This window comes from Pollicipes pollicipes, unplaced genomic scaffold (genome assembly GCF_011947565.3).
Source record: "Pollicipes pollicipes isolate AB1234 unplaced genomic scaffold, Ppol_2.1 Scaffold_7231;HRSCAF=8579_pilon_pilon_pilon, whole genome shotgun sequence".
NCBI classification, from domain to species: Eukaryota; Metazoa; Arthropoda; class Thecostraca; order Pollicipedomorpha; family Pollicipedidae; genus Pollicipes; species Pollicipes pollicipes.
Genome location: NW_023597034.1, coordinates 9120623 through 9144035, shown reverse-complemented (window position 1 = coordinate 9144035; position 23413 = coordinate 9120623). Strand labels below are relative to the sequence as shown.

Sequence of the window (23413 nt, the reverse complement as noted above, 5' to 3'; positions counted from 1 at the left end):
GCACCGTCACGGGCGACCCAATGTTACTGGTCGGCGTCCCATCACTGGACCGGCCACGACGACCGGTCTGCTTTAGGGTCCAGGGCTGCGACCCCCGCATACCTTCATGCTTTAGTGGCGCGCTTCAGAGTCATGCCACGCGACCGGCTGCCACCCCAGCAGCCCGTTGGTCAGGGAGGCTGGCGCACCTCCGATGATCTCGTTGCCAGCCGTACAGGGACCGGCCGCTGGACAAGCTTGTCCACCAGGCTCGATGTGAACAAACGCAAATTATGCGAAATTATTTATTTCTACACCCACTCTGACACACCCCATCCGTGCTACGGCAGCCCACGCCAGTACAAAGAAGCATGGGCGGCGGCCCCCTTTAGCGCGGCGGGGACGGCCGCCGGCCTAACGCCCTCACCTCAGCGACTGGCTCACGGATACGCTCGCCGGACAGTCTGACGCAACACCGGGAGCCTGTCGGCACACATGGATCACGCAATGCCAAGCCAACTTAAGTGCGACAAGGCACGGGTATTTCCAAAACGTAGCCAGCCGGCCGGCCGATTATCCACGTGGCGACAGTAAGCCGAAAATCAATACCGACGTGAGCATACCAGCGCCAACATATCGCATATCAGAGCACGGTTGAACCGTTGGATAACATTGTTTCCACCACATCTGTGACCAGCCCCAGCCTTCACAAGATGCTCAATCGGACTGCAGTTACAGCAAGTCACAAGCAGTCGAGCACTCCATACCTGCTCCACTACAATCCCTGCCACGAGCGACCCTGGCGGCGCCGGTCGCAACCTCGGGTTCGGCACCGCACCGCCAGACGGCTACTGGGTCAGCGGGCCCCAGAAGAACTTAGAAGGCCGCGTTTCGTCCTCAGTCAGGAAGAAGTCTTTGCCGTGCGCCACGAACTCGTCCAGCGTGATGGTGCCGTCCCCGTTGACGTCGATCGAGTTGAACGACACGACGGCGTCCTGCGGCGGAGCAAGCCTTTGTGAGCAGCGAGACGCACCCCGCGCAGACGCTAACACCAGCACACGCTGGCCGGAGCGGTGCGCCGTTACACGTCACATGCGCCGTTACATGTGACATGCGCCGTTACACGTGACAAGCGCCATGGCATGTTTGAACGTTCAGCCGCAGGCGCGATGGAGCCAGACTTACGAGAGAAACCATATGAACCACATGAAGACGGCGACCAGACTTACCGGGTTAGTCACGTGCTGACAGCCGTTCTTCTCGCCAGCGGCGAGATGAGGCTGGCAACATGACCAGTACCACGGCATTAAACGGGCCACAACGCTGCTGATTCCCGCCTAAATAAAGCAGGTCACTGGGGCCACCCGGCCGGGCGGCGGCGGCGGCGGCGGCGGGGGCGGGGGCGGCGGCGACCGACACGGCCGTGGGGTCGGAGGGATGGACGGGGGCGCCGCCGCTGCCGGGCAGCTCACCTCCTCTGTCAAGCCCAGACACTTGAAGAGCAGTTTGTACTCGTCCACGGAGATGTCGCCGCTGGCATTGTAGTCGACCGCCTGGGGCGAGCCAGCACGGTCCATCAGCACAACGGTCGAGAGGGCGGCGGACAGCGCTGGCCGAACAGTTACGCAACAGCCCCCCCCCCAAAAAAAAAAAAAACGCAGCGCACAAGTCTATCGATGAGTTGCAGTGAGTAAGCGAGAGTGAAGGGAGCGCCCGCCAATGGTACCGAGTGGTGATACCGAGGGGCGCATGAGCGCACCCAAGATGGATATGCCAAACGGACCGTCAGGAAATCCAGACCAAGCATCGCCATTGTGTTAATGTTTCACGACTTTCACAGCGAGGGCGCTCCGAGCCTTCTCACCCTATGCTCATGTGACATCTAACAAGCGAACGTGAATCGCTGACGAATGTGATAAAGCATTACTTGCACGAGACAAGGACAGAGAACGCAGGCCACACATAAGCACGGTGAGCGAAGAGTGATGGTCGCATATGTCATAGAAAACCTACCATCATGTATCATGTAATGTCAGTCAGCAGCCAAATACCATTAGCCAGCCACCACCACGAGTCAAAGCGCCTGTGTCCGCAGTGCTGTCGACTTAGTTCCCGCTGATCACGACCTGAGGCCAGCCAGGTCGTGCCAGACACCCTGCAGGCGCCGGACAGCGACCCTGCAGCAGCGGGCGCGGCCACGGGGGCTACCTTGAACAGGTAGGGTAGGAAATGGTCCGTCTTCTTGCTGAGGTCGCGCGTGTTGACCACGTGCTCCATGGATGTGAGCAGCGCCTCCTCCGTGATAAAGCAGTACGGGTCACCCGAGGCGCCCCAGTTATTCTCCCACACAAACTGAAAGAAATACGCTCCGTCTCAGCGACCAGGCTTTCTAGCCGTCGTCAGCGCAAACTACAGCACCGCACTGCGTCACCAACACGCAGCAAGGTTCGTCTTGGCGCAGGATAGCCTTTGCTGTCATCATCTTCGGATGTCCGCGTTACAGTATTCAACAACAACACTTCCGAGGAGCTCACCACCGCAGGGCAATTCCTGCCATCCGCAGGGCGTCAGCGGACACGTCAAAAGACCGGTGGGGCGCGCGGAGCCGGTGCTGGCAGAGGGCCGGCCCGTCTGACGTCCGCGGAGCGAGCGGCAGGCGTATCCCCCCCCCCCCCCCCCCGCTACCGCGGAGGCCAACACTGTACCAGGGCGGGGAATTCCTACGGGGCCGTCACGGTCAGCTGACGCACTGTGCTGGAGCGAAAAAAAAACTGGCACAACTGTCAGGGGAGGTAGACGCTGTCTGAACATGTAGAGTTTCTGCACTGCTGCCAGCGGCGACAGACACTGTACCAGCGGCGACAGACACTGTACCAGTGGAGACACACTGTACCAGCGGCGGCAGACACTGCACCAGCGGCGCCAGACACTGTGCCAGAGGCGCCAGACACTGTACCAGCGGCGACAGACACTGTACCAGCGGCGACAGACACCGTACCAGGCCGAGCGATCCTGTGCTGTTGCCAGGGAAGGCTACGACTCTGCACCAACACAGAGGAGACCCTTCACTGCTGTCCTAATTTTAGTGCGTGGTCGACCGGCCGGCGGACCGGACGCCGTGACGCGCCAGCACAGGTGAACACGAGCACCGCCCAGGGCGGCGCGGCAGCGACCGGCGGCTGGCCAGCACAGGTGAACACGAGCACCGCCCAGGGCGGCGCGGCAGCGACCGGCGGCCGGCCAGCGCCGTCCGAACACGCGGACGCCGTCCGCAGCTTCGAAGCCATGCATGAACACTGCGCCGGCAAAGGTGGCGGCGAAGGATGACATTTCATAGGTCACAGGCCAACCACCCCACGGCGGGATGGGGGGTGGGGGGCTGCGGGAAACCCTGACACGCAGAGGAGGCAGGGCTACGGGACGTATCAAAACTGTGTTAATGAGTCTCTGGAACTCTGATACGTTGACCACGAAATATCGGTGGGTCAGGGAAGGCCAGGAACACAGTACAGACGCGACACGAAGCTACTGTGCCATCATTCAATGAGGACCAGTTGGGAGTCCATCGTGAACAGCCGCATCAAGGCCTCAACCAACGACATTTAATCCTGAATTAAATCTGGAAAACAGGGCTGAAGACCCTTCGAAATATCTCAAAAATCAAATGAGTTAAAGCCACGCAGAGCGGCATTGGAAAGCTCTCGTCAAACTCCATAAGCATGTTTGTCCCAGCAATGATGAATGCGACCTTTGACAGGTCAAACTAGATCAAACGGGACAGATATGCCCCTTACAGACCCCTCCTGTTATCTCAAAACTAAGCATACCACAACATGCGAAAGACGCCTTGAAAAGCTCTTCAAAAACTTCAGATAGGCACTGACGGACATTGACCAATGTGACCCGTAGTGTCATGCCAGGTCAAAGAGGTCAAGGCGATTCTCTCATCAGTCCGTCCGGATATATCACAACAAGCCAAATCACTCGGCAGAACAGGGTCAGAAGGGCATTGCCGAGTCGCAGGCTGTGAGCCACAAAGGCTCATACATATGGCCATCAAACGGGCAAGTGTGTTCACAAAGGTCAAAGTTTGACCAAGCTTGACCTCGGATGGCCATGCATTTTAGAAGTCACCAGAACGACAGTGCTGCGTTCCCCTGGGATAAAGATCGGAAGATAAGCTTAAGAACCCTGTTAAAAGTGCATCCCTTGCCAGAATACACTTCATTTGTCGCCCCTGACGAAAATATCGGCGACACTACCTCAAGAGAGCGGTCATAGATCTTGAACTATTAACGTCAAAACCTGTGAATCTCCACAAAATGTGTTTGGAAATTTTGTTAACGCAAGTAACCAAAGTTCCATCACCGTGCTATGGACCGTTTAGAAGCCATTCCGGAAAACCCAATGGAGGACTCTGAGCCCTCCTTCGCAGGGGCCGGTACACGCTGTCGAATGACACACTCAAGTTGTGCAAGGGAAAACGGGGGAGGGGGGGGGGGGCAAGTACAAAAGCAGTCAGGAGAACATCTATGGAGCATGGTTTATCGGCATCAGTTATATGCATCTGACATCCTGCATCCTCACATTATTAGTCAGCAGGGTTTACAGGAGATAGGTGATTTAATTAAACATTGATATTAGTTCCGGGTTTGTGTTGGACCCAGAGCACCAGCCTGCTGTGTGTCCGGCAGCAACGTTTCCTTTGGCACAGGCTCAAAGGTACCTCACTAGTTGGCTGACAGCATTATCCAATTCTGCAGACATGCCAGGTGCCACGAAGATTCGTCAAAAACAAATCGCAACAAGAAAATACATCGCGAATGCTTGTTGTAGTCCCTCATCCACATTCCTCCTACGGCAGAGCACCACCAAGCCCCCCCCCCCCCCCCCCTGACGAAGTTATCTGCACTGAAGACCGCCCGCTAGCACCATTGTCATCCAGACGGGCGACGCAGCCTAACCAACACAAACAGGCGGCGCATCCCCGCTGACCAGCTCAATCGGGTTGCCTGTTCTCGATGACACGGGGAAAACGGCTCATGCGCGACTGCCATTTTTTATAGATCGCCGGCCCCATATGGCGTGCAAGTGACAGGACCAGCGTCGGGCCCACAAAAACCGCGAGCCGCCGCCGGCCGTCTGGGCCTGACGCAGCTTACCACGGCCGCCGGCCCGACGCGTGCGGCCGGGGGCGCGCGGACGCGGGCCGCACCGGGGCGCGGCGCGGCCGGCGCGCGCTGGGCGCACCTTAAGCTGCGCGACGAACTCGGCCTGCTGCTGCTCCGACAGGTGGCCCAGCTCGGCGAACTTGCGCGCCATGTCCTGGAAGTCGTCCCAGCTGACCGTGCCGTCCTTGTTGACGTCCATCACCCGGTGGTAGGTCCGCATCTTCTTCTGCCAGATCGCCGACGAGCCCTGCGCGGCACACGGTCGGCCCGCGCGGTCAGTGACCTGCGCCAGCCGGCGCCGCCACGTGCGCGCAGACCACGTGACCGGGCTGGCGCGCGCGTCGGGACGCAGGCACGACAAGAGCACGCCTGTGCAGAGCGCGAACCGAGGCGAGCGTTGGCGATCGTCTCGGGTGGAAACCAGTCTATCACACACTCTCCCTCCCCCTCTCTCCCTTCCTACACGCAAGAAAAAGACTCGCAGTTGGCAGCACCTGTGCAAACCAACGCACGAATAGGTCTGTCCGTGCATACATACAGCCACTTAAAGGGAGCGAACCCATTACGAAATCGTTTCAGAACTCGATGATTAGAAAAGTTGCATTTGAACTATTACTGCAATTACAGTTAAGTCATTCAAAAACCATCTAGACAATTCGGTTAGTTAAAGCGCCTGCCCTGGAATTCACCCACTCGCAGCGGCTGACTTGGAGTTGTTTCAGGTGCTCGTTATTTATCACTGACTGGGTGGGCCTACGGCTGGTGGCTACGGCTGCAGCGCTTAAGGTCAGGTGACGTCAGAGGGCAGGATGAACCGTGACAAGCATCGCAGTACGTTCAGCCTTCGCCGCAAAAATCTGCTGTTTGCATAGAACTTCACGATCGGATGGTGGGGTCAGGACCTACGTAACAAGCGCTTCCTAGCGTTGGAGCTGGTTCTTGAAATGCATCCAATCAAAATGTTTGGGTTGGGTTCAATCTTAGAAATGTTGTGGCACGCGCTCCTGGTTCATTGTTACTTTTTCACATGACCGCTCGTCAATTCTGTCAAGTTTCTCTTTGGCATGAACCTTACGGGAGGCCAGGACGCGGCAGCAGTATTGGCCGTGATACCAGTGATTTGCGTCAAAGCGTAACAGATGAAGACAGCACGCAAAAGTGGCAACTATCCGTTAATCGGTATTTTCTGCGATTAAAACCCACATTCTGACGTCACAACGCACTGCTCGGGCATGAAAAGATCAATTTGGATCAAGTTTTGGTGGGTCGTCGAATCCTTTAAGATACAACAGTGGCATGCTTAAAACGCATTCACTCAATCACACACGCACAAAGTAACACACAAGCAGCACACAGACACGGAAAAGGTGTCGAATTGAAGTAATCCAGGCACATTCGACGCGGAGAACGAGCAACAGGACAGTCCACAGTGCCGCACGGTTACCGTGCACCTGCGACACTGACCCGCTTCCCATAGGGCTTCCTGCCGTCCACCTCCTCATCAGAGGAGTCCGAGTCGCTCGACGAGGACGACGAGGACGACGAGGACGAGGACGGCTGGCCTCGAGGCGTGGGCGGCTTCTTGCCGGACGAGCAGTGGCGCTGCTGGGCGAACAGCACCTGCAACAGCCGGCAGGAGGGTGACGGTCACGCGCTCTTGACGCAGCACAGCCACCGGCGCCTAGTGGCATGCAGTTCGGTCGCACAGCGACGAAAGTCACAGCGGCGAGCAGTCACGCGCCCTTGCGCTCTCGACGCAGCACAGCCACCGGCGCCTAGTGACAGGCAGCTCGGTCACACAGCGACGAAAGTCACAGCGGCGAACAGTCACGCGCTCTTGCGCTCTTGACGCAGCGCAGCCACCGGCGGCTGGTGACATGCAGCTCGGTCGCACAGTCACGACATGTGCGGCACAGTACCTTTTCACAGCATAGCGCTGTTTTCTTTACAATACCGAGGACTGTGCAGCCTCGAGCACGCGTTGAATGTGCAGTTGCTTAGAACAATTTTTTTCAGATTTTCACCAGAACAAATCAATGTGCGCCGTTTCTGCTCGGCGATACCAAACAAATCATTAGATTAGTTCATTCAGCGAATTGCAGCAAGGCTATTAGATTAGTTCATTCAGCTAGGCGCAGCAAGGCTCACAGACTATCAACAACTAAATCGGGCTGCAGAAACGTCTTTCCTAACCGCAACGCCAGGGCCTATGTTATACACATGACATGCACGGCATATCTTCAGCATCTGCCGCCAAGGTTTTCGCAGGAAATCTGTCCAGACCGGGCCAGGCTACCGTTGCAGTGTTGTGCAGCGCAGCCGGGCCAACTCTTCCCGCATGAGAGGATCTGTCGCGACTGGACCGGACCGGTCCTGCAGCACGCAGCGAGCCAGCAGCCCGCTGGCCGGACCCCTGGTGTGCAGCAGCACGCCGCGAGGCAGGCCTGCACACGGCGCAGGACAGGGGGGGGGGAGGGGGGAGGGGGCCGGACGTGAACGCGTCCCCATAGCTGTGGCTTCAAACTGCCAAACATATATCTAAACACAGAGACGAAGAAAAAATATGGATGAATATTTAACTCATAATTATATCTATACAATTATACGCACCTATCCATATATATATATATATATATATATATATATATATATATATATATATATATATATATGCCGTTCATTATATCTTATCATGCGGATTGGCGCGCGGGGCCAAACAGACACAATTCAATATAGTCCTGGCGCTCTCATGAACGCGAGTGAGCAGTCACCCGTGCAGAGTACCAGACAGTTCACTTCCCTACAGATCGCGAGCCTCATATCGCTGGCCTGTGCACATAACACGTCCGACGTCCAAGAAAATTCCAGTAACACTTCATACATCCCTCCATCGTGCACCGTAAAAGAGCTGAATTCCTGTCATACCAAATCACTGACCTAGGGTCATTCAAATACATTCGAATTCCTTAAAAAAACAGTTCGAGTGCCATGGCGTACTGCAATCGCTTGGTGGCAAAAGTACATCAAGGTGACCACTTAACGGTTGCAACGATTGCCCTATTTCGAAAATTCGACAAATGTTTAGGTGTTTAACCTAAGGTCAGGCCTTCTTGTCGTTATTTTAAAGCTTAGCGGGGAAATTACTGAGCCCGATGGAATTTAAGCGGTCATAAAGTGTTGTGCAAACATAAACATCTGCTTCAAGAATACCACTACCCCGAAAAACCATGAAGGAGATAAGGTCAAACATGATCATGACCTTTCATGTCGCTTTTATAAGGAGCAGCTTGCTGTTTCTTATGGACACACATTGAAACGATTTGATAAATATCCGGCAGCGCTTCAGACATCACTGAAGCTAACCAAGCTAGTCAAGGTACAATGGTTTTCACCCAAACCGACTTTATTTGACCTGATATGGTCTAAATTGTTTGAAACTTGATTTTGAAACAAGAAACAAACACTTTGTCCGCTTACATTTAAACAAAATACAAATACTCTTGTGGCATTTAACATGGCAATTAAATGTGACCTGATGTCAGGTCAGCAAAAAACAAATGGGCTCACTGTCATCTACTACTTTCTTACCTCATTTAGATTTAATGCCTTGCCGGATTTTTTCTTGGCGAGACTCCTCCAATTTATTTCAACACGTCATCATGTGTATCAAATATTCATGTCTGCGCTGATTTGACCTGGCTGCGGCTGAATGGGTTTGTCGTATGTAAAAAATCAAGTGAGTGGCATATGCATGCAACGATTTTCATGAGCCCATTTTTGGTCAAACTGATCACATCATACATCATACCTATGGTCAAGTCGAACTGGCTCGGCATGACCATGCGTCGTAAGTTGGCTCATTCTGGCACAGAATGCTCATGTATGCTACAGGGCCAAACCCCGTCATCCAACCATGTGACGGCACATCCGATCATACCCCAACGCCTGATTACCGCCGACCCCTTTTTATTGACCAGTTATTTGACCTCATATGACACTCTAGTGTCTCAGTGAACCAATACTGAACATGTTGTGTGGTGTATTTCCTCTACAACCTTCAATAGACACTGAGACCTGTCATTGCTCGAAATTCAGTTTAATGAGTGCAAAGTAAAAAAGCAAATAACTTACCCTATTATATCTCGTGACTTTTTAGTGACCAAAGGTGAAATCACGGTGTGCTGCGAGGCCTACTCGACGCGGGCTTTCACAATGTGCCCATTTTCTACCGGACATGGTTCTCGAGAGCATGGGAGGGGATTTTCGAAAGCTCCACCTCCCGGACCGGGCGAGTACGTTCTGACCAGTCGGTAAGCAGCAGGGTGCTTTTCCTGGCACACTGTGCCATACCCTGAGACATCAGACCCTGAAAATGGCGTCCTTGTGCTGACGCCAACATTACTTGTGCCGGCCCAAAATAACAATCCTTAACGTCAGCCAAGGTTTCAGCTTCGCGCGAAATTTAGAGACCGGTTCAGTTAAATTTACAGGCACACAGCTGACCTTGAGCTAGCCGCGCGGCTGCTGGCGGAGCCAAGCCCGCTAATATTGCCCACCGCTGCGACGGAGCACCGCACTGCGGGCACTATTGATCCAGGACTGAACAAAGGTCGCCCGGAGGCGCTAGACGAAGGGGGAGAGCACGTGGGGAAACGAACAGGGGGGCGGGCGGGACCTCGAGGGAGAGCCTAGAGGGCTGAATCAGGAGGGGGAGCGGCCTGCAACGTCGGCCCACCTCCGCCGCACTCAGGGTATGGCGGCAAACGCGGCGCGTCTGCCGCCGACTCCACAACCACACGCTTGAGCCCAGGAGGCTATGCGCTCTACTACAAGACAATCCACAGCCAGGGAACGGACCAGTGGTGGCGCAGAAGCAGTAGCAGTGGAAACGGCGTGGCAGGGGGGGGGGGGGGCAGAGGTCACTCAGGCAAATCATATAACATGCACTTGACGGCCTTGCATGACAAAACACGGCGTATAAATAGCATTTTTCCCGCATCTCTACAGAGGATACATCAGGACTGACGGCGCATAAGCACTGAATTGTTGCGTCGTGGATGCGTTCATCCGACAAACTGCCGCGCTGCAGCTCAAAGCTCGTGCATGGAGTGGCGCTCGTGACGCGGCGATGGGACGACAAAAGAAGTACGTGGACGTTCTCATTCTCGTTGATAGCTTTGCACATTCTAGTCCGTATTTTCCGCGCTCACCTCCACTTTATGCGCAATATTTTTATGGTTCATAAACACGTCTTTTGAACAATGAACAATTTCATGAGCAATGTCATTTTGCGTTAAAGCAAAGTGCAGTGTACGGTAGCCGAAGAGGCGAGTGGCGTACCAGTCACTTCACGCCGCATGTACTTCACACAATTAGTTCATTTAATACGCTAATCCATCCTTACTCTTTGATGTAATATGGTAATACATCCTTACCCCGCATGTACTTCAAACAATTAGTTCATTTAATACGTTAATCCATCCCACCCCGTCTGCATTAGGGGGCGGCATGCCTGCACAAAGAACAAGGCATAAAGCAAGTTACCCTGGCAATACTGGCAGTTAACTGTGAGTGACGCAGTCCTTTGCCAGCATTAGCAGTAAGCTGTGAGTGACGCAGTTTTTTTGCCACAATTAGTAGTAAGCAGTAAGTTAATGATTTCGCTCTCAGTGCTTAAGCACGCTCGCCACGGATGCGACGCCCCAGCTGGATGTCCTTGGGCACGATGGTCACCCGCTTAACGTGGATGGAATACAGGTTCGTGTCCTCGAACAGACTGACCAGGTGCGCCCCGCTAGCCTCCTGTAGAGCCATGATGGTGCTGCTCTGGAAGCGGAGGTTTCCCTCGGTGCTGCGCAATCTCGCACATCAGGCGCTGGAACGGCAGCTTGCGAATGAGCAGCTCCGTGCTCTTCTGGTAGCGACGGATCTCGCGAAGAGCCACCGTGCCCGGACGGTAGCGGTGAGGCTTCTTGACGCCGCCGGTGGCCGGCGCGCTCTTTCGAGCCGCCTTCATGGCCAGCTGCTTGCGCGGCGCCTCCCCGCCGGTAGACTTGCGTGCGGTCTGCCTTGAGCGCGCCATTTTTCAAGTCGCATCAAATCATATCACATCGCGCAGACCCCTGACCGAAGGAGGTGGTGGCACGCCAGCCTATTTCTTGGCAGCCGTCTTCGCGGCGGTCTTCTTGACCAGAAACTTTTTTGGCTTAGGCGCCTTGGGCTTTTTGGCTTTGGTGAGCTTGGCCTTCTTGGTCTTGGCCGGTGACTTGGTGGCCTTCTTGTTAGCCGTCTTCTTGTTGGCTTCTTGGGCGTCTTCTTGACCTTAGCCGAGCCTGCAGGCTTCTTCTTGGACGATTTGGACGGCTTCTTAGCGGGCTTGTCCTTCGTAGCGGCCGGTAGCTTGACGGAACCGCTGGCACTTGTCCTGGGTCTGCACAAGCGCACCGCTGGTCGCGCCGGGCTTGAGAGCCCACTTGATGAAAGGTGCCAACCTCTCAGCGTCGACCTTGTAGCTGGCGGCGATATACTTTTTGATGGCGATCAGCGGCGACCCGCCGCGTTCCTTGGGTGGCATCCTGATCAGCAAACAGTTGTGGCCGCGTGGATCCCAAACGTGGCTGGATCCACACACCTGGATCCCAAACCTGGCTGGATCCATGTAAACAACGCCAAAACAGTGGTCATGGCCTCATGGCTGCACCACCCGAACGACCAGTTTCTCCTGATTCGAACGCGCTGTAGTCTCCAACGCATTCTGAGCATCCAGCCGGTCCTGAGAGTCGCCGAAATGTGCACGCCTGCCGGTGATGCGATTGCTCAATCTGACAGGAGCTTGATTACGACAAAACTCCGGCTGACTGGCGTGATGCCTGCCGACTCGGACCCAGCCGGAAGCCCACCTCCAGCGGGCAGGACATCGCACCCGTCTCAGTGTTGGACCCTGGCGAGTAGCCAGCGGCAAAGGCAGGAGCGCGTGCCGCGCGTGCACGAGCGGCCCACGGCGCTTCCCGCGCCTCGGCCGGACTAACCCACCCGCTAACTAGCCTCCCAGTCCGGTGCGGTGCGGTGCGGTGCGGTGCGATGCGATGCGATGCGATGCGATGCGATGCGATGCGATGCGATGCGATGCGATGCGATGCAGTCTGGCCTGGCCCGGTCCGACCCAGTCCGGTCTGCCCCGGCCCGGTCCGGTCCGGTCCGGTCTGACCCGTTCCGCGCCGGTGGCAGCTCCTGCACCGCCGGACAGGGCCGGGCCGGGCGGGACGGCGTCCGCGGGCCACGACGTCGACCTTGAGACGCAGAGTTCATTTATCGCTGGTCCGGCGACCACCGCTTGGCCCCGTGCCCCGCGGGACCGCCGCCGGTGAGCGAGCGGTGACATTCACGGTGGGGAGTGGGGGAGGGGGGGGGGGGGGGGTCCGACGGCGGACCGCGGTAGAACTGTCACTTAAGAGCAGCAGCCCCGCAAAAGGCGCGTGAAGAAGCCCGAAAGGCTTTAAGCGAACTTGCTGGCTAAGTGGCAGGCTTTGGAGGCCTGTCAGAACCGGAGATGCACAAAATTATGACTCTTGATGCACAAAAGGCGTTAAGATTATTTCTGCGTAAGCTGCAGACCAGGACGGCTCATTTTCTCAAGAACAATACATTGTACCGCATAAAAATGCATATACTGGGTACTAAACCGTTCTCATATATAGCATACATTATCCAGTGAGCTCAACAAGTCAAGCGATGATCAGCATGCTTATCACTGTTCGCACTGGCACATTATCAGTGGAGTTTACGCGTTCCACCCGAAAAAGGCGGACATCGTGCCAGTGACACCGAAACGTCAGAAGCAGCAGACCAAAAACCAAGAAAATGGGCAGTGAAAAACGACCTGATAATGTATATAATAACGTAATATAATAAAAATAATAAATAAAACAAAATCAAATAACAAAATAATATAATAAAAATATAATAAATAATATAATAATGCAATAATTTTAAAAAACATAAAGGCAAAGATGAACGACGCATACGTTGAACGATTAACACACTCAGGTCAAGATTCAAGTGCACATGCAAAGGCAAATGTAGCTAACTGCGTAAAAAGGTACTCGAGCGAACGGAGCTCATGCCTCAGGTTCAGCGTACTAATCGCACCTGCCATGATTAAAAAATAAGTGCCGAAGATCTAGCCGGATCTTCAAATCGGTTTCGCGCTTATACCTGATAAGACCCCACGGCGAAATAAACCGGGACTCTTCAACCAGTTTGATTCGTTTTAAAACAAAAAACTCCTCACCGCCTTACGCACGCAAATCCCACGTCCTTCAATTTCGACACTCAGGCTTCGCTGTTTCGTTACTCCATGCATGTTTCTGCAGCAATGTTCGCTGCTTGGTTTGCAACCGACCTCGTGGCGACTCATGCAGAGCTGAACATGAATTAATTGTAGGTAATATTTCAGCATGAAATCATTTTGGCGCTTCCGCGCATTTGAAAACAAAAATGTCAAATGATGCAGGTCAGGGTCTCAAAGCATCACGCCAGCCATTCTCTACAGCAACACTGGTTGGATTACTTGCTCAGACAAGCACTTGCTCAGGAGACATTTCAGGAGATCATGATGACCCCACACAATGAAGCGTAGTTGTGTGGTTGGGCGCGCATTGGCTTACCTCACACAATATATATGTGGTGTGAATGAAAGGGTAGCTTTGTGTCTGAGTAAGAGACTGGCCTGCCTTGGGCGCTTAGATTTCGTGTGGATGGACCACGCATGCGCTAGCTGCTGAAGAGACATTCAAGCGACTGCTATTTGATTATCGAAGGCGTGCTGATGTATTCCTTGTTAGTTTGTGTCAGGGCTGGAGTTTCGCAAAACACCTTGCGGGGAGGCCCAGCAGAGAAAAAAGGCTAAACCTGCCCTCAAATTACACGAAAAACTGTTTCTCCCCGAATTTGGCCCACTTTTTAAATTGGGGGGGGGGGGCTAGAGCCTAAAATCACTTACATCTATCATCAGAAAATACGTGAACTGAAAGGGTGTATGATTTCATTCCAGACGGGTTCGTATTCCTTTTCAATCCTAAGAAAAAAACAGAGTTAACCCCGGCAACATCTAGTTAAAACTGGTAATATCCGACTTTACCCAACTGTCACCAACAGCACGGCGGCTTCCGCCTGTCAAAGCCGGCGGAATCGAAGAGTCCACCATCCGTTATTTCATATAATTGACGTCATGATGACTTTGAAAGAATCTTGTGTGGCTGTGTAGCGGTGTAATAAACACTTTTACAGAGCACCTGGACCCCGCGCCTGCTTGAGCCCAGTACCGGTGGGCCATGACGACCAACAGGGGCTCGTCGTGTCTTCATACACCCCGCGTATAACGCATCAACTAACAAAGGCCAGCAGGGAGTATTAATACTGTCCCGGGCCGAGCCCTCCCCCCCCCCCCCCCGCTTGGCTGCACCAAGCAGGATACTGTTGAGACTGGGCAGCCCGCCACCATACTCGTCACGAGGTGCGTCTGGCGGGCGTCCTTGACTGTGCCGGATATGGGATAGGGGAGGGGGACGGGGCAAGTTGCTATGCAGTGCGCACGCATTTGGCAACGTGCCAGGGACACTTCCTGCAGTGCATTAACGTCACGCGCGGACAGGACGCACGGGCGATGAAGGCCATTCTAAGATGGAGGGGGAGGAGAGGCGATAGCCGTTTATGCTACTTCGTTCAGGCCAGCGTCCATATGGCCAACCCTCAATTTTCATCACGTTAGGGGTACAGCTCCCCGACCCCATCCTCTCCTTGTCCTCGCACCGCTGACAGGATGTGCACAAAGTCGCACAGCAGACGTATGTGCAATGCTGCCGCATTGGATAAAGACGGTCATTTCGGTAAAATAACCCCGGTCCAGAACGATTATACACCCTGCTAATGCAGACAAGTCCAAAAGCTTGATAAAGAAACGAATGCGTGACGATAATGGAAGCCATCATGGGCAATCGCGTAGCAAGAAATTGTTGGCTTCCAAACCGCGGCAACTCTTCTCACTTTGACAGGAAAATAAATAAATCAGACGCCTTCAGGCAAACTCGTGTGCCGCACGGGAGCAGACACCCATCGGCGTTTTCATGGCGTCACTCCCGTGCAAAATGATCTAAAAGTGCCTGTGACCCAAAACTAACATAGGTTGATCAGCTCATACCAGGCCATGTCAAAATCGTGTCCGGCGCTATCATACGCAAGGGCGCAGCCACAATATGCGACGAGGGTTACCATGACTTGCGACGGGGGGGGGGGGGGTTCTTTCCACGAGATAATTTTTCCTAGCTTTCCTGACAATACCTACGCATTGCAAGCAGACCAACAGACCTCACAAATACTTACAGGCACCTAACATTTGTTCGTCATTAAGTCATTATTTCCGTTGCGTGGCGTACATATTGGCTCGGCCACCGGCTGGTCTTGTTATGACCTTACGGCTGTTGGGCTCCATATGTCGCTGCCCAGTAAGGTTAATGAGGTGCCACTTTTTACGATTCTGAAAACCCGTCCCTCCCCCTCAGCAGCCCAATTCCCTTTTCAAACCCGCCACGCCTCGCAAGGAGATGGTTCTGGAAATGCCTGCTTAAACTCGTAAGGCCTATGCTATATTTGGGCGCAATTTTGCATAACACGCTAATTTTTAAAACGCCATGCAACAATCCATTAATCCATCTAAACTAATCCATACTACATCGACACATACACTGCACTTTGTTAAGCACGCATCCCATACCCCTCGTTCTAAGTGCGTTGCCACTTCTGCCAGAGTATTATTTTCCTGTGTTTTTAACTGGTCTTCACGGTGGCGAATGACCCACGGCGGGCTTCAAATTGTGACCCTTATATAAATGGCATAAAACTGATACCAAAAGGCAAACATGAACGGAGCCACATCAGCTGCCAGCTAACCAAATACGACAAATGTGCATTGATAGTTATAGGGAGGACAACTTCGATATGGTAGTACCAAAAAATCCACGATGACACATGCAAGTCAAAAGTGAAAGGGCCACGAATAGTGTGCTGGCGTACACGCAGGAAGAGCACAGGGTCTGTAACATATTTTGTCTGTTGAAACACGGTGAGCTGTTTCGAGGTGTTGCGGGGTTATTTACGATATGGTCTAATCAAGCACCAAAAGATCACAACGACCTGAAGACCCTGTTAGCCTTCTTGTTCAAGTCCTGACTGGCACTACTGAGGCACTGGAGGCAAGACTGTAACAGACGTATTTTATGCAGCTGGTTCCAGAATAATTTTTGTGTTAACTTCAACCCGGTGTATGTAATCCGAACAAACATATTTTGATCGATATATCAAGCTAAAAAATCAAAACTATCATCAACTGCCTGTTCCGGATTTCGCTGTGCAGCCTCCGACCATTCTGTTCATGCATTATTGACGTCTTTGTAGTGGTGCAACATAACCGTCATTAACAGCGTATACCAGGCTAAGCTGCGAGAAGTCTGATCATGATTGTGACATGGCTAGTACTAAAATATAGATAATATAGCTGCTTATGAGTCAGTTCATACATCTGTTAAGAGCTCCATTCTTTGCAGACGATTCGGCTCCAATTAAACCATAAAGAACGACTTATAAGATACGCAAAACCCTTTTGTGGGAATTTTGTGGCTTTAAAAAGCCAAAGAAACCCGTCATTTCACTCGAAATACTCGCCTTAAACGCCCTTCAGCCATCTTTTAGCACCGAGGGCGGTTAAGCCAGCAAGCAAGCAACTCTAGCCCATATCGATTAGTTGCCTTCAAAAAGCGGCTCTTCCATGCGATTAAACACAGCATCGCACCTTTGTCGACTTATGTTAAGTGGACCTGCCCTCCAAACAAGAGAGTGAGAACAATAGTCCGACATTTAAACACCGTCATTAACCGTCATTTCACTCGAAATACTCGCTTAAACGCCTTCAGCCATCTTTTAGCAGCGAGGGCGTTCAGGCCGCAAAGCAGCAACTCTAGCCCATATGCGAATTAGTTGCCTTGCAAACGGCTTCTTCCATGCGATACCACAAGCATCGCACCTTTGTCGACTTATGGGTAAGTGACCCTGCCCTCCAAAAAAGAGAGTGAGACAATAGTCCGAATATATAGTCCGAATTACTCCCGTCCCGTGAGACCGATATCAGGTTTCGCATCACTTTCGCTTGTCCACGTCCAACTCATGATCCATTCATGGCTTGCAGTACAACTTAAAATTCACATGCCTATCACAAAAAACGAAGGGGCTATTCTGATTAGCACACTTAATTTTCTATCAGCGTGATGCAAAACCATAACCTATTTTCTACCATCGGAGCAGTTACGTGACTGGCTCTGATCACCTCACTCCGGGCCGTCGCCGCGCAAGCCGGGCCTCAAAATGGCCGTCGCTGCCTCTTCCCTGCGGTCGGTTCGTCTCGCTGCTCTGTGCTTCGCCTCTGCGAAGCGGCCGGACATGCGCCGTACATTGCCAGCGACTGCTGACCTTACGCCTGTAATTCCAGACCCGAACTATCTGAATGGTCCATCGCATGTCTGGACCGATGCAGCTGTCCATGCCGTTACATTATAATTCAGTGGCACCAGCCATTGGATTGCGGGTCGGAAGGGCTTCTGTTTTGACGTAAGCTCACCTCAAAGCAAAATGGTATTTTTTAGTTTGAACAGAAACTGCAAAAGAGTAAGTCATTTACATCTGTACGCACGCCCTGTAAGTCCAGGCACGTTGGTGTTTGCATTAGAACTATTCCAGTCGGCCTTCGGATGGAAGCCAGTTTTCTCTAATTCTTCCCAAATAACTCAGATTTTCTTGCAGGTCACAATTTTTTTTTTCAATTTCGAAAATTTTACATCGGACTCAAAATCAGTCAGCATCAACACATGTTTCTTCAACAAGATCTAATTTGGTTTATCCATCTGTGGTCATCATTTATTTTGTAGTCTTTCTGAAAACTTGCTTTTGAAATAAGCCCCATGAGAACTCATTGCAGCGTATAAGACATACTCAAAACAATCCGATACAGCGGGGTGCCAGAGGCCCAGGTTAGGGCTCACGAATCAAATCCTATCGGCCTAAAGTTCCGCCGACAGAATTGTAATAACAGAGCTCCGAGCTTAGCAGTACAATAAGCTTGTGGGACACATAGGAACCAGCCTTGCGGTAAAATGCACCCGTCAGTTTTCTTCAAACACGATTAGTTCTTGACTGACATGCCGTCCCGTTTTGAACCCCCCCCCCCCCTTCCCCCCGGCAGGTACGGGAGCGGGAGTGTCGAGGACTGATATTCACCGCCAGACGGGAGCCATATCAAATAATTCGAACCCGGATCGCGTTTATGAAAACAACGATGAAGTTTCATCATCGTCCAGCCCGTGTTTATTGCCTGACCGCTCTTTGTGACGTTGCGAAACCGAAGGTTCATACGTCACGCAGCACTACCGTCTGGGCAGCTCACATGCAAGTCGCAACGCTACAAAATACCGTTAACAGCCGATGCATGTGAGGAGGGCTGGGAGGGGGCAAGGTCATGGTGCTTCAAAGACCGCGAAGATTGGACTTTCCCTCGATCTATGCCTGATTTTCTACTTACTGACGTGGTACCTGGCATTACCCGACTCGAGGTTCGATGTCGGATCCACCCGGGTCAACATACGGTGGTATTGGGATCAAGATGAACAAGCACACACCTTCCGAAGCGCGCAAATGCGCCACAGATGGAAATGATACCAACGGCTTCTTTCAGTTGTCAAATATTTAAGGTAACTACGGATGTACGCGCTTGCCAACTTAAAGTTCGAAACCTTTTACTCAATGGAGGGCAACTTGCAACATAACAGCCTCAACATCGTTCAGCCAAACACAGAACACAGCAGATTCGCCAGGAAAGGTCGCAGGTGCAGCGCCTAGTCGCCGTTCACTGCGTGTCGACTGTCGCCGCCGTCGCTGGCGCCACTCAGCCGACGAAGCCGCCAAGTTCGAACGTCCGTTCGCCTCGACCGACACATCGCTTTGTTCCGCACTTGTGGTGCGGCGGGCCGGTAGCGAGGGGGGGGGGGGGGCAGCTGCGGCCGTACGTACCGGACTTCACCGGCCGAGCCAGTACGGGTTGGATCAGTTCACTTGGCGAAACCGGTACACTTCGCGGCAACAGGGAAGCCAGGCGGCAGCGGCAGGTTTTAACCCGTGCCGGATACCAACTAGGGAGCCTAACGCAGGCTATGGCCAGTCCAGTCTCCTCAACTTTTCTTGGAACGATACAGTCTCAAGTATGATGATACATGGAAGAGACCGCTTTAAGACACTCCACGCTTCACCTGTGCCTTTGAAACATGCAAACACCAACCTGGGGCTTTCACTCGTCACAGAGCACCTGGAAGTGCAACTTATCCCCACCACGCTGACTGCTCCATTTTCACACGCCGTTACATCAAAGCCATTGCATATTTTGAGAATTCTGAGCACCCTTGAACAGACTGATGCAACCAACCATTCGTCACATGTGGTTCACGCATCCAGCGAATGCTCATGACGATCCAAGACGCCGTAGATTCTGAAGCCGTAGCTGCCGCACCGCTTCAGCGCTAGCCATGGATTCAAGGGCACCAATCCACAGCTGACAAGGTTTGCCCGACATTGAAACTAGATTCGACTTTCGGGTCTCTAATGCAGTCCTTCACTTCCTGGCACTGACAAAGGTCCGGGGTTACCAGCACAAGGACCGCCCAGGTGCAGCGTGTGCTAGTTCGGCACCTACCACCGCTGATACTGCAACGTCGCTCACCTATGGTAGGACTGATCACCTAGGTACGGATCAGTCGTCTGCAGCCAACTTACCAGCACCTACGCTTTGGCAGCTCGGTTACCTTCGACCGGATTCAAGGTCATTATTCCCCAGTCTACAGCTGAGTTATCATAGTTAAGGGCGTAGAATACAGGTGTTCATATCGGTTGGCGGACAGTTGGGCGACGGTGCGTGTCGTATGATAAAGTTCGATGCTGGTATCGCGCGCAAGTTTGTGAGCTATGATAGGAACCCTCTCATGACGTGAACACCGAAGGCAGTTTCAGAAACCGCCTTCAACACGCATGCCGATGGTTTAGACCAGTTTTATTCCTCCCCGGTATTTTCCCCAGAGCTGGCACACTAAAATGTGGACGGTGGGGCCACCCGCGAAGGCAGGGACGCAGCCAGCACTTTCTAAACGTGCGTGCGAAGGGGACTCGCTGTGCATGCATTCCGCCGATTTTTAACTTTCTGTTAGGGGCCATCCAATACGAAAAAAACGAACAATCTCGAGACTAAGGGAGGACCCGAGCTCCAACCCCTTTCCTTAGCTATGCCCCTGCGGAAAGGTACCTATTCCAATCAGAATAAATAACACGCATGCTCACGAAATACGCCCGATGAGGTACATTCGACTATTAACATCGCATGCAAGGACATATCCAGATAAAGGAGACCTCCCTTAACGAGGATTTTTCCCCTTTGTCACCGTAGATGGCTTTAGACAGAAAGTAACAAATCGACGTGATGCGTCAACAGCGAGCTCCGCCCACACTCAAGCAAGTCTTGGTTGCGCCTCTCGCCCTGCTCACAAGAATCGTTTGCGCTGGAATTAACGAAACCAAGAAATACTTACCTGTGGAAACGTGACCGGACGCTGAACTCGCAACGCAGCTACTGCCGGCAGCGCGGAGATCTGTCTGGTTCGGGTCCATAGGAGCCTAGCCGCCAAGCGAGGGATAGCCATTTCGGAAGGACGGCTTTCTGGTCTCCCAACACTTCGCTATTAAGCTGGATAAGACCACTCTTCTCCAGAAACTCCCAAGTGACAAAACCGAGCCGAAACAGGCCTTTCGATTCCCTCAAACCCAATCCTCACCACTCGCCTCACCGCCACCACCGCGCCACGCCGCTCACAGCACCTCTCGCAGACCGGCAACGGTTGTTATCAAGTCCTGCCGGTAGGTGTCAGGGGCGTGCTGCTCGTGTGGCCGAGGGCCATCGCGGTGGCTTTTCATTGAATATGTTCAACTCCTTGGGACGATCCATTGAGGAAAGAACTCTTGGTTGAAACAACATTGCGTGAGACATTTCACAGAAGCCTGACGAACATAAAAGCTCTCGAAACCAATCGGAACAGCAAAAAGCACGTGGAAGGGGGCGGAGGCACCGACCAATCGCCAGACGGGTATCCAAGGTCGCAGCAGCTCTACCGAAGCCAGTAGACTCGTGGAGTCCGGGTGATGGCTGTCGCCTTGGTAACTGTTGGGACGCCAGCTATCGTACCTAAACAGAGCGGTGGGGTGGGTACCGGTGGGGCCGCGCGTGCGTTGTCTGGCGGCGGCATTATATAGCAAGGGTTAGTGCGGGAGGGTTGTGCATCTGGCGTTAGCTTTGTGAAGCTTGTGTGTGAAACGCGAAGTGTTTGAGGGCTTACATGATGACCAGCTTTGGCCGTCTGCTGGGAGTGACGCTGAGGGCGGCCGCGTCCAGACCTCACCTCACGTGTCGAGGTGCTGGACACCTGCAGAGGACGCTGTGCTACCAGCACTATTGCACCGTTCAGAGAGCGGTAAGTGCTGACATCCTGAATCCGTAGTCGATCCTCGCCAGCGTAGGGGGGCTGCCGGGCAGCCGTGCGAGGAATCGAAGTGCATTTGGCCGAATGTCAGTTTCCAGTAAGCAGCTAGCCGATTGTTTCCAGAATGGTCGAGCTGAATGCTGTTTTCCCGGCATAAAACATGTATGCATATATTTTGTATATCATGCACAGCTCCGTACCCTCAGCTTGTTTGTGCGAATATGCTCGAAGTCGCGCAGCGCATCGGTCCAGCTGTGTTCAAATGCCACTGTGCCGGACACGCTGGATCTTTACCTTTGGTTCCTTGGTTAAAAACAGACTTTCCTGGGCCCAGGGTCCCACAGGTCTTTTTTAAAATCACATATTGCGTTCTGCGTAACGTCCCAAGCGTGGAGGAAAGCTTCACAAGATGGAATCTCGCTTCCCGCAAGACTCCATCTGCGCCGCTGCGGGCTTCGTCGGTGATGCGAATGCGGTAGGAAGGGCTTTCTGCACAACTCCGACCAAATCAACACGGTGTTAGGCGAATGGCATGGTGTGGGTAGACAATAAACTGATAGTGTACATTTATTAGTCCTCGCAACGGCATGAGTGTAATACTGTGCGTCTATGTTCAAGGTTTTGGGTGGGAAATGACACCTTTTAGTGTGATATCAATAACGGAGTAGTCTCCATGGCCGTTTTTTTTTTTGCCACGGACGCTGCACTTGCTCGCTGGCTGAGGCACGGCAGCTCCGTTTTGGGACCCTCGTGAAGGCCCCCGCCTGCTGCGGTGGAAGGTAATGGGGTGCAGTCTTCCGCAGGCTTCGGCTTGCAAATAATTATTTGTCCCGCGTCGCTGCAGTCTGGATGCACAGCTGCATCTGCTTCCAGTCCCAGGGCTCAGCTTGAGACTGAGAAAACTTGAAGCATACCGACAACATAGACCACATACAGTCTGCACCCAACATACAACGTGGACCCAATCTGTCTGTTAAGGCGGTGCTGAGAACACAACACGACTGAGATCGCACGGTTGCATGCGCTCTCGTCTGGGGTATAACGTCTCCCTCAGCGTGATCGTATTACGGGTGCTGATTAGTATACTCCGCACGACAGGCTATTGCGACTCTCCAGTTGCAAAGCCCGGCCGCAAGTCTTAGCTGTCTGACGGCCGGCCGGCAACACGATACCGTTTGTCAGCTTCTGACTGGTGTACCACTGGGCGTTTGGTGATTAGATTTTAAGCAGATGAGCAAAACATCTCTCTATATATTTTTACAATTTCAAGATCCTTTCCGTGAATCTCCAGTTCTTTATGGAGATTTCGGCTGCATTATGTATGAAGGAGTCCGATCTGGTACGTTACAGAATAGGTGTCCGCAATCGACTTGTGGCATCTGATTATTTACCGCACAGAGTGGTGTCGACTGTGTCAAATGCAATGGCCTCAGGTTCAGTTTGCCAATTGCCAAGCTAGTACAATTACGCTGAGTAAATATCGCAATGATGCTCAACTTTTCATGACCCGTCGTTACAACATAAATACGCTTGCTGTCCATACCGCTCCTCCATGTCTCGTCATGATTCGTTGTCATGATTTATTTGGTAAAGTCTATTCGTGGCGAAGTATTCTCGGTATTTTTCCTATTTTTCTGCGTCGTC

General features: G+C 52.8%; 1 protein-coding gene and 1 pseudogene across 1 annotated transcript; both read right to left on the bottom strand.

Moving 5' to 3' along the window:
- Positions 1-270: 270 nt before the first annotated feature.
- On the bottom strand, positions 271-21118 carry LOC119109143 (sarcoplasmic calcium-binding protein). The gene is made up of 6 exons (XM_037232712.1): positions 20825-21118; positions 6615-6770; positions 5230-5397; positions 2188-2331; positions 1452-1532; positions 271-974 (listed from the first exon to the last, which is right to left on the bottom strand). The coding sequence occupies exons 1-6, from the start codon at positions 20933-20935 to the stop codon at positions 828-830; spliced, it is 807 nt and encodes a 268-aa protein (XP_037088607.1). The 5' UTR covers positions 20936-21118; the 3' UTR covers positions 271-827.
- LOC119109144 (histone H3-like) lies at positions 10824-11232 on the bottom strand (annotated as a pseudogene).
- Positions 21119-23413: the final 2295 nt, after the last annotated feature.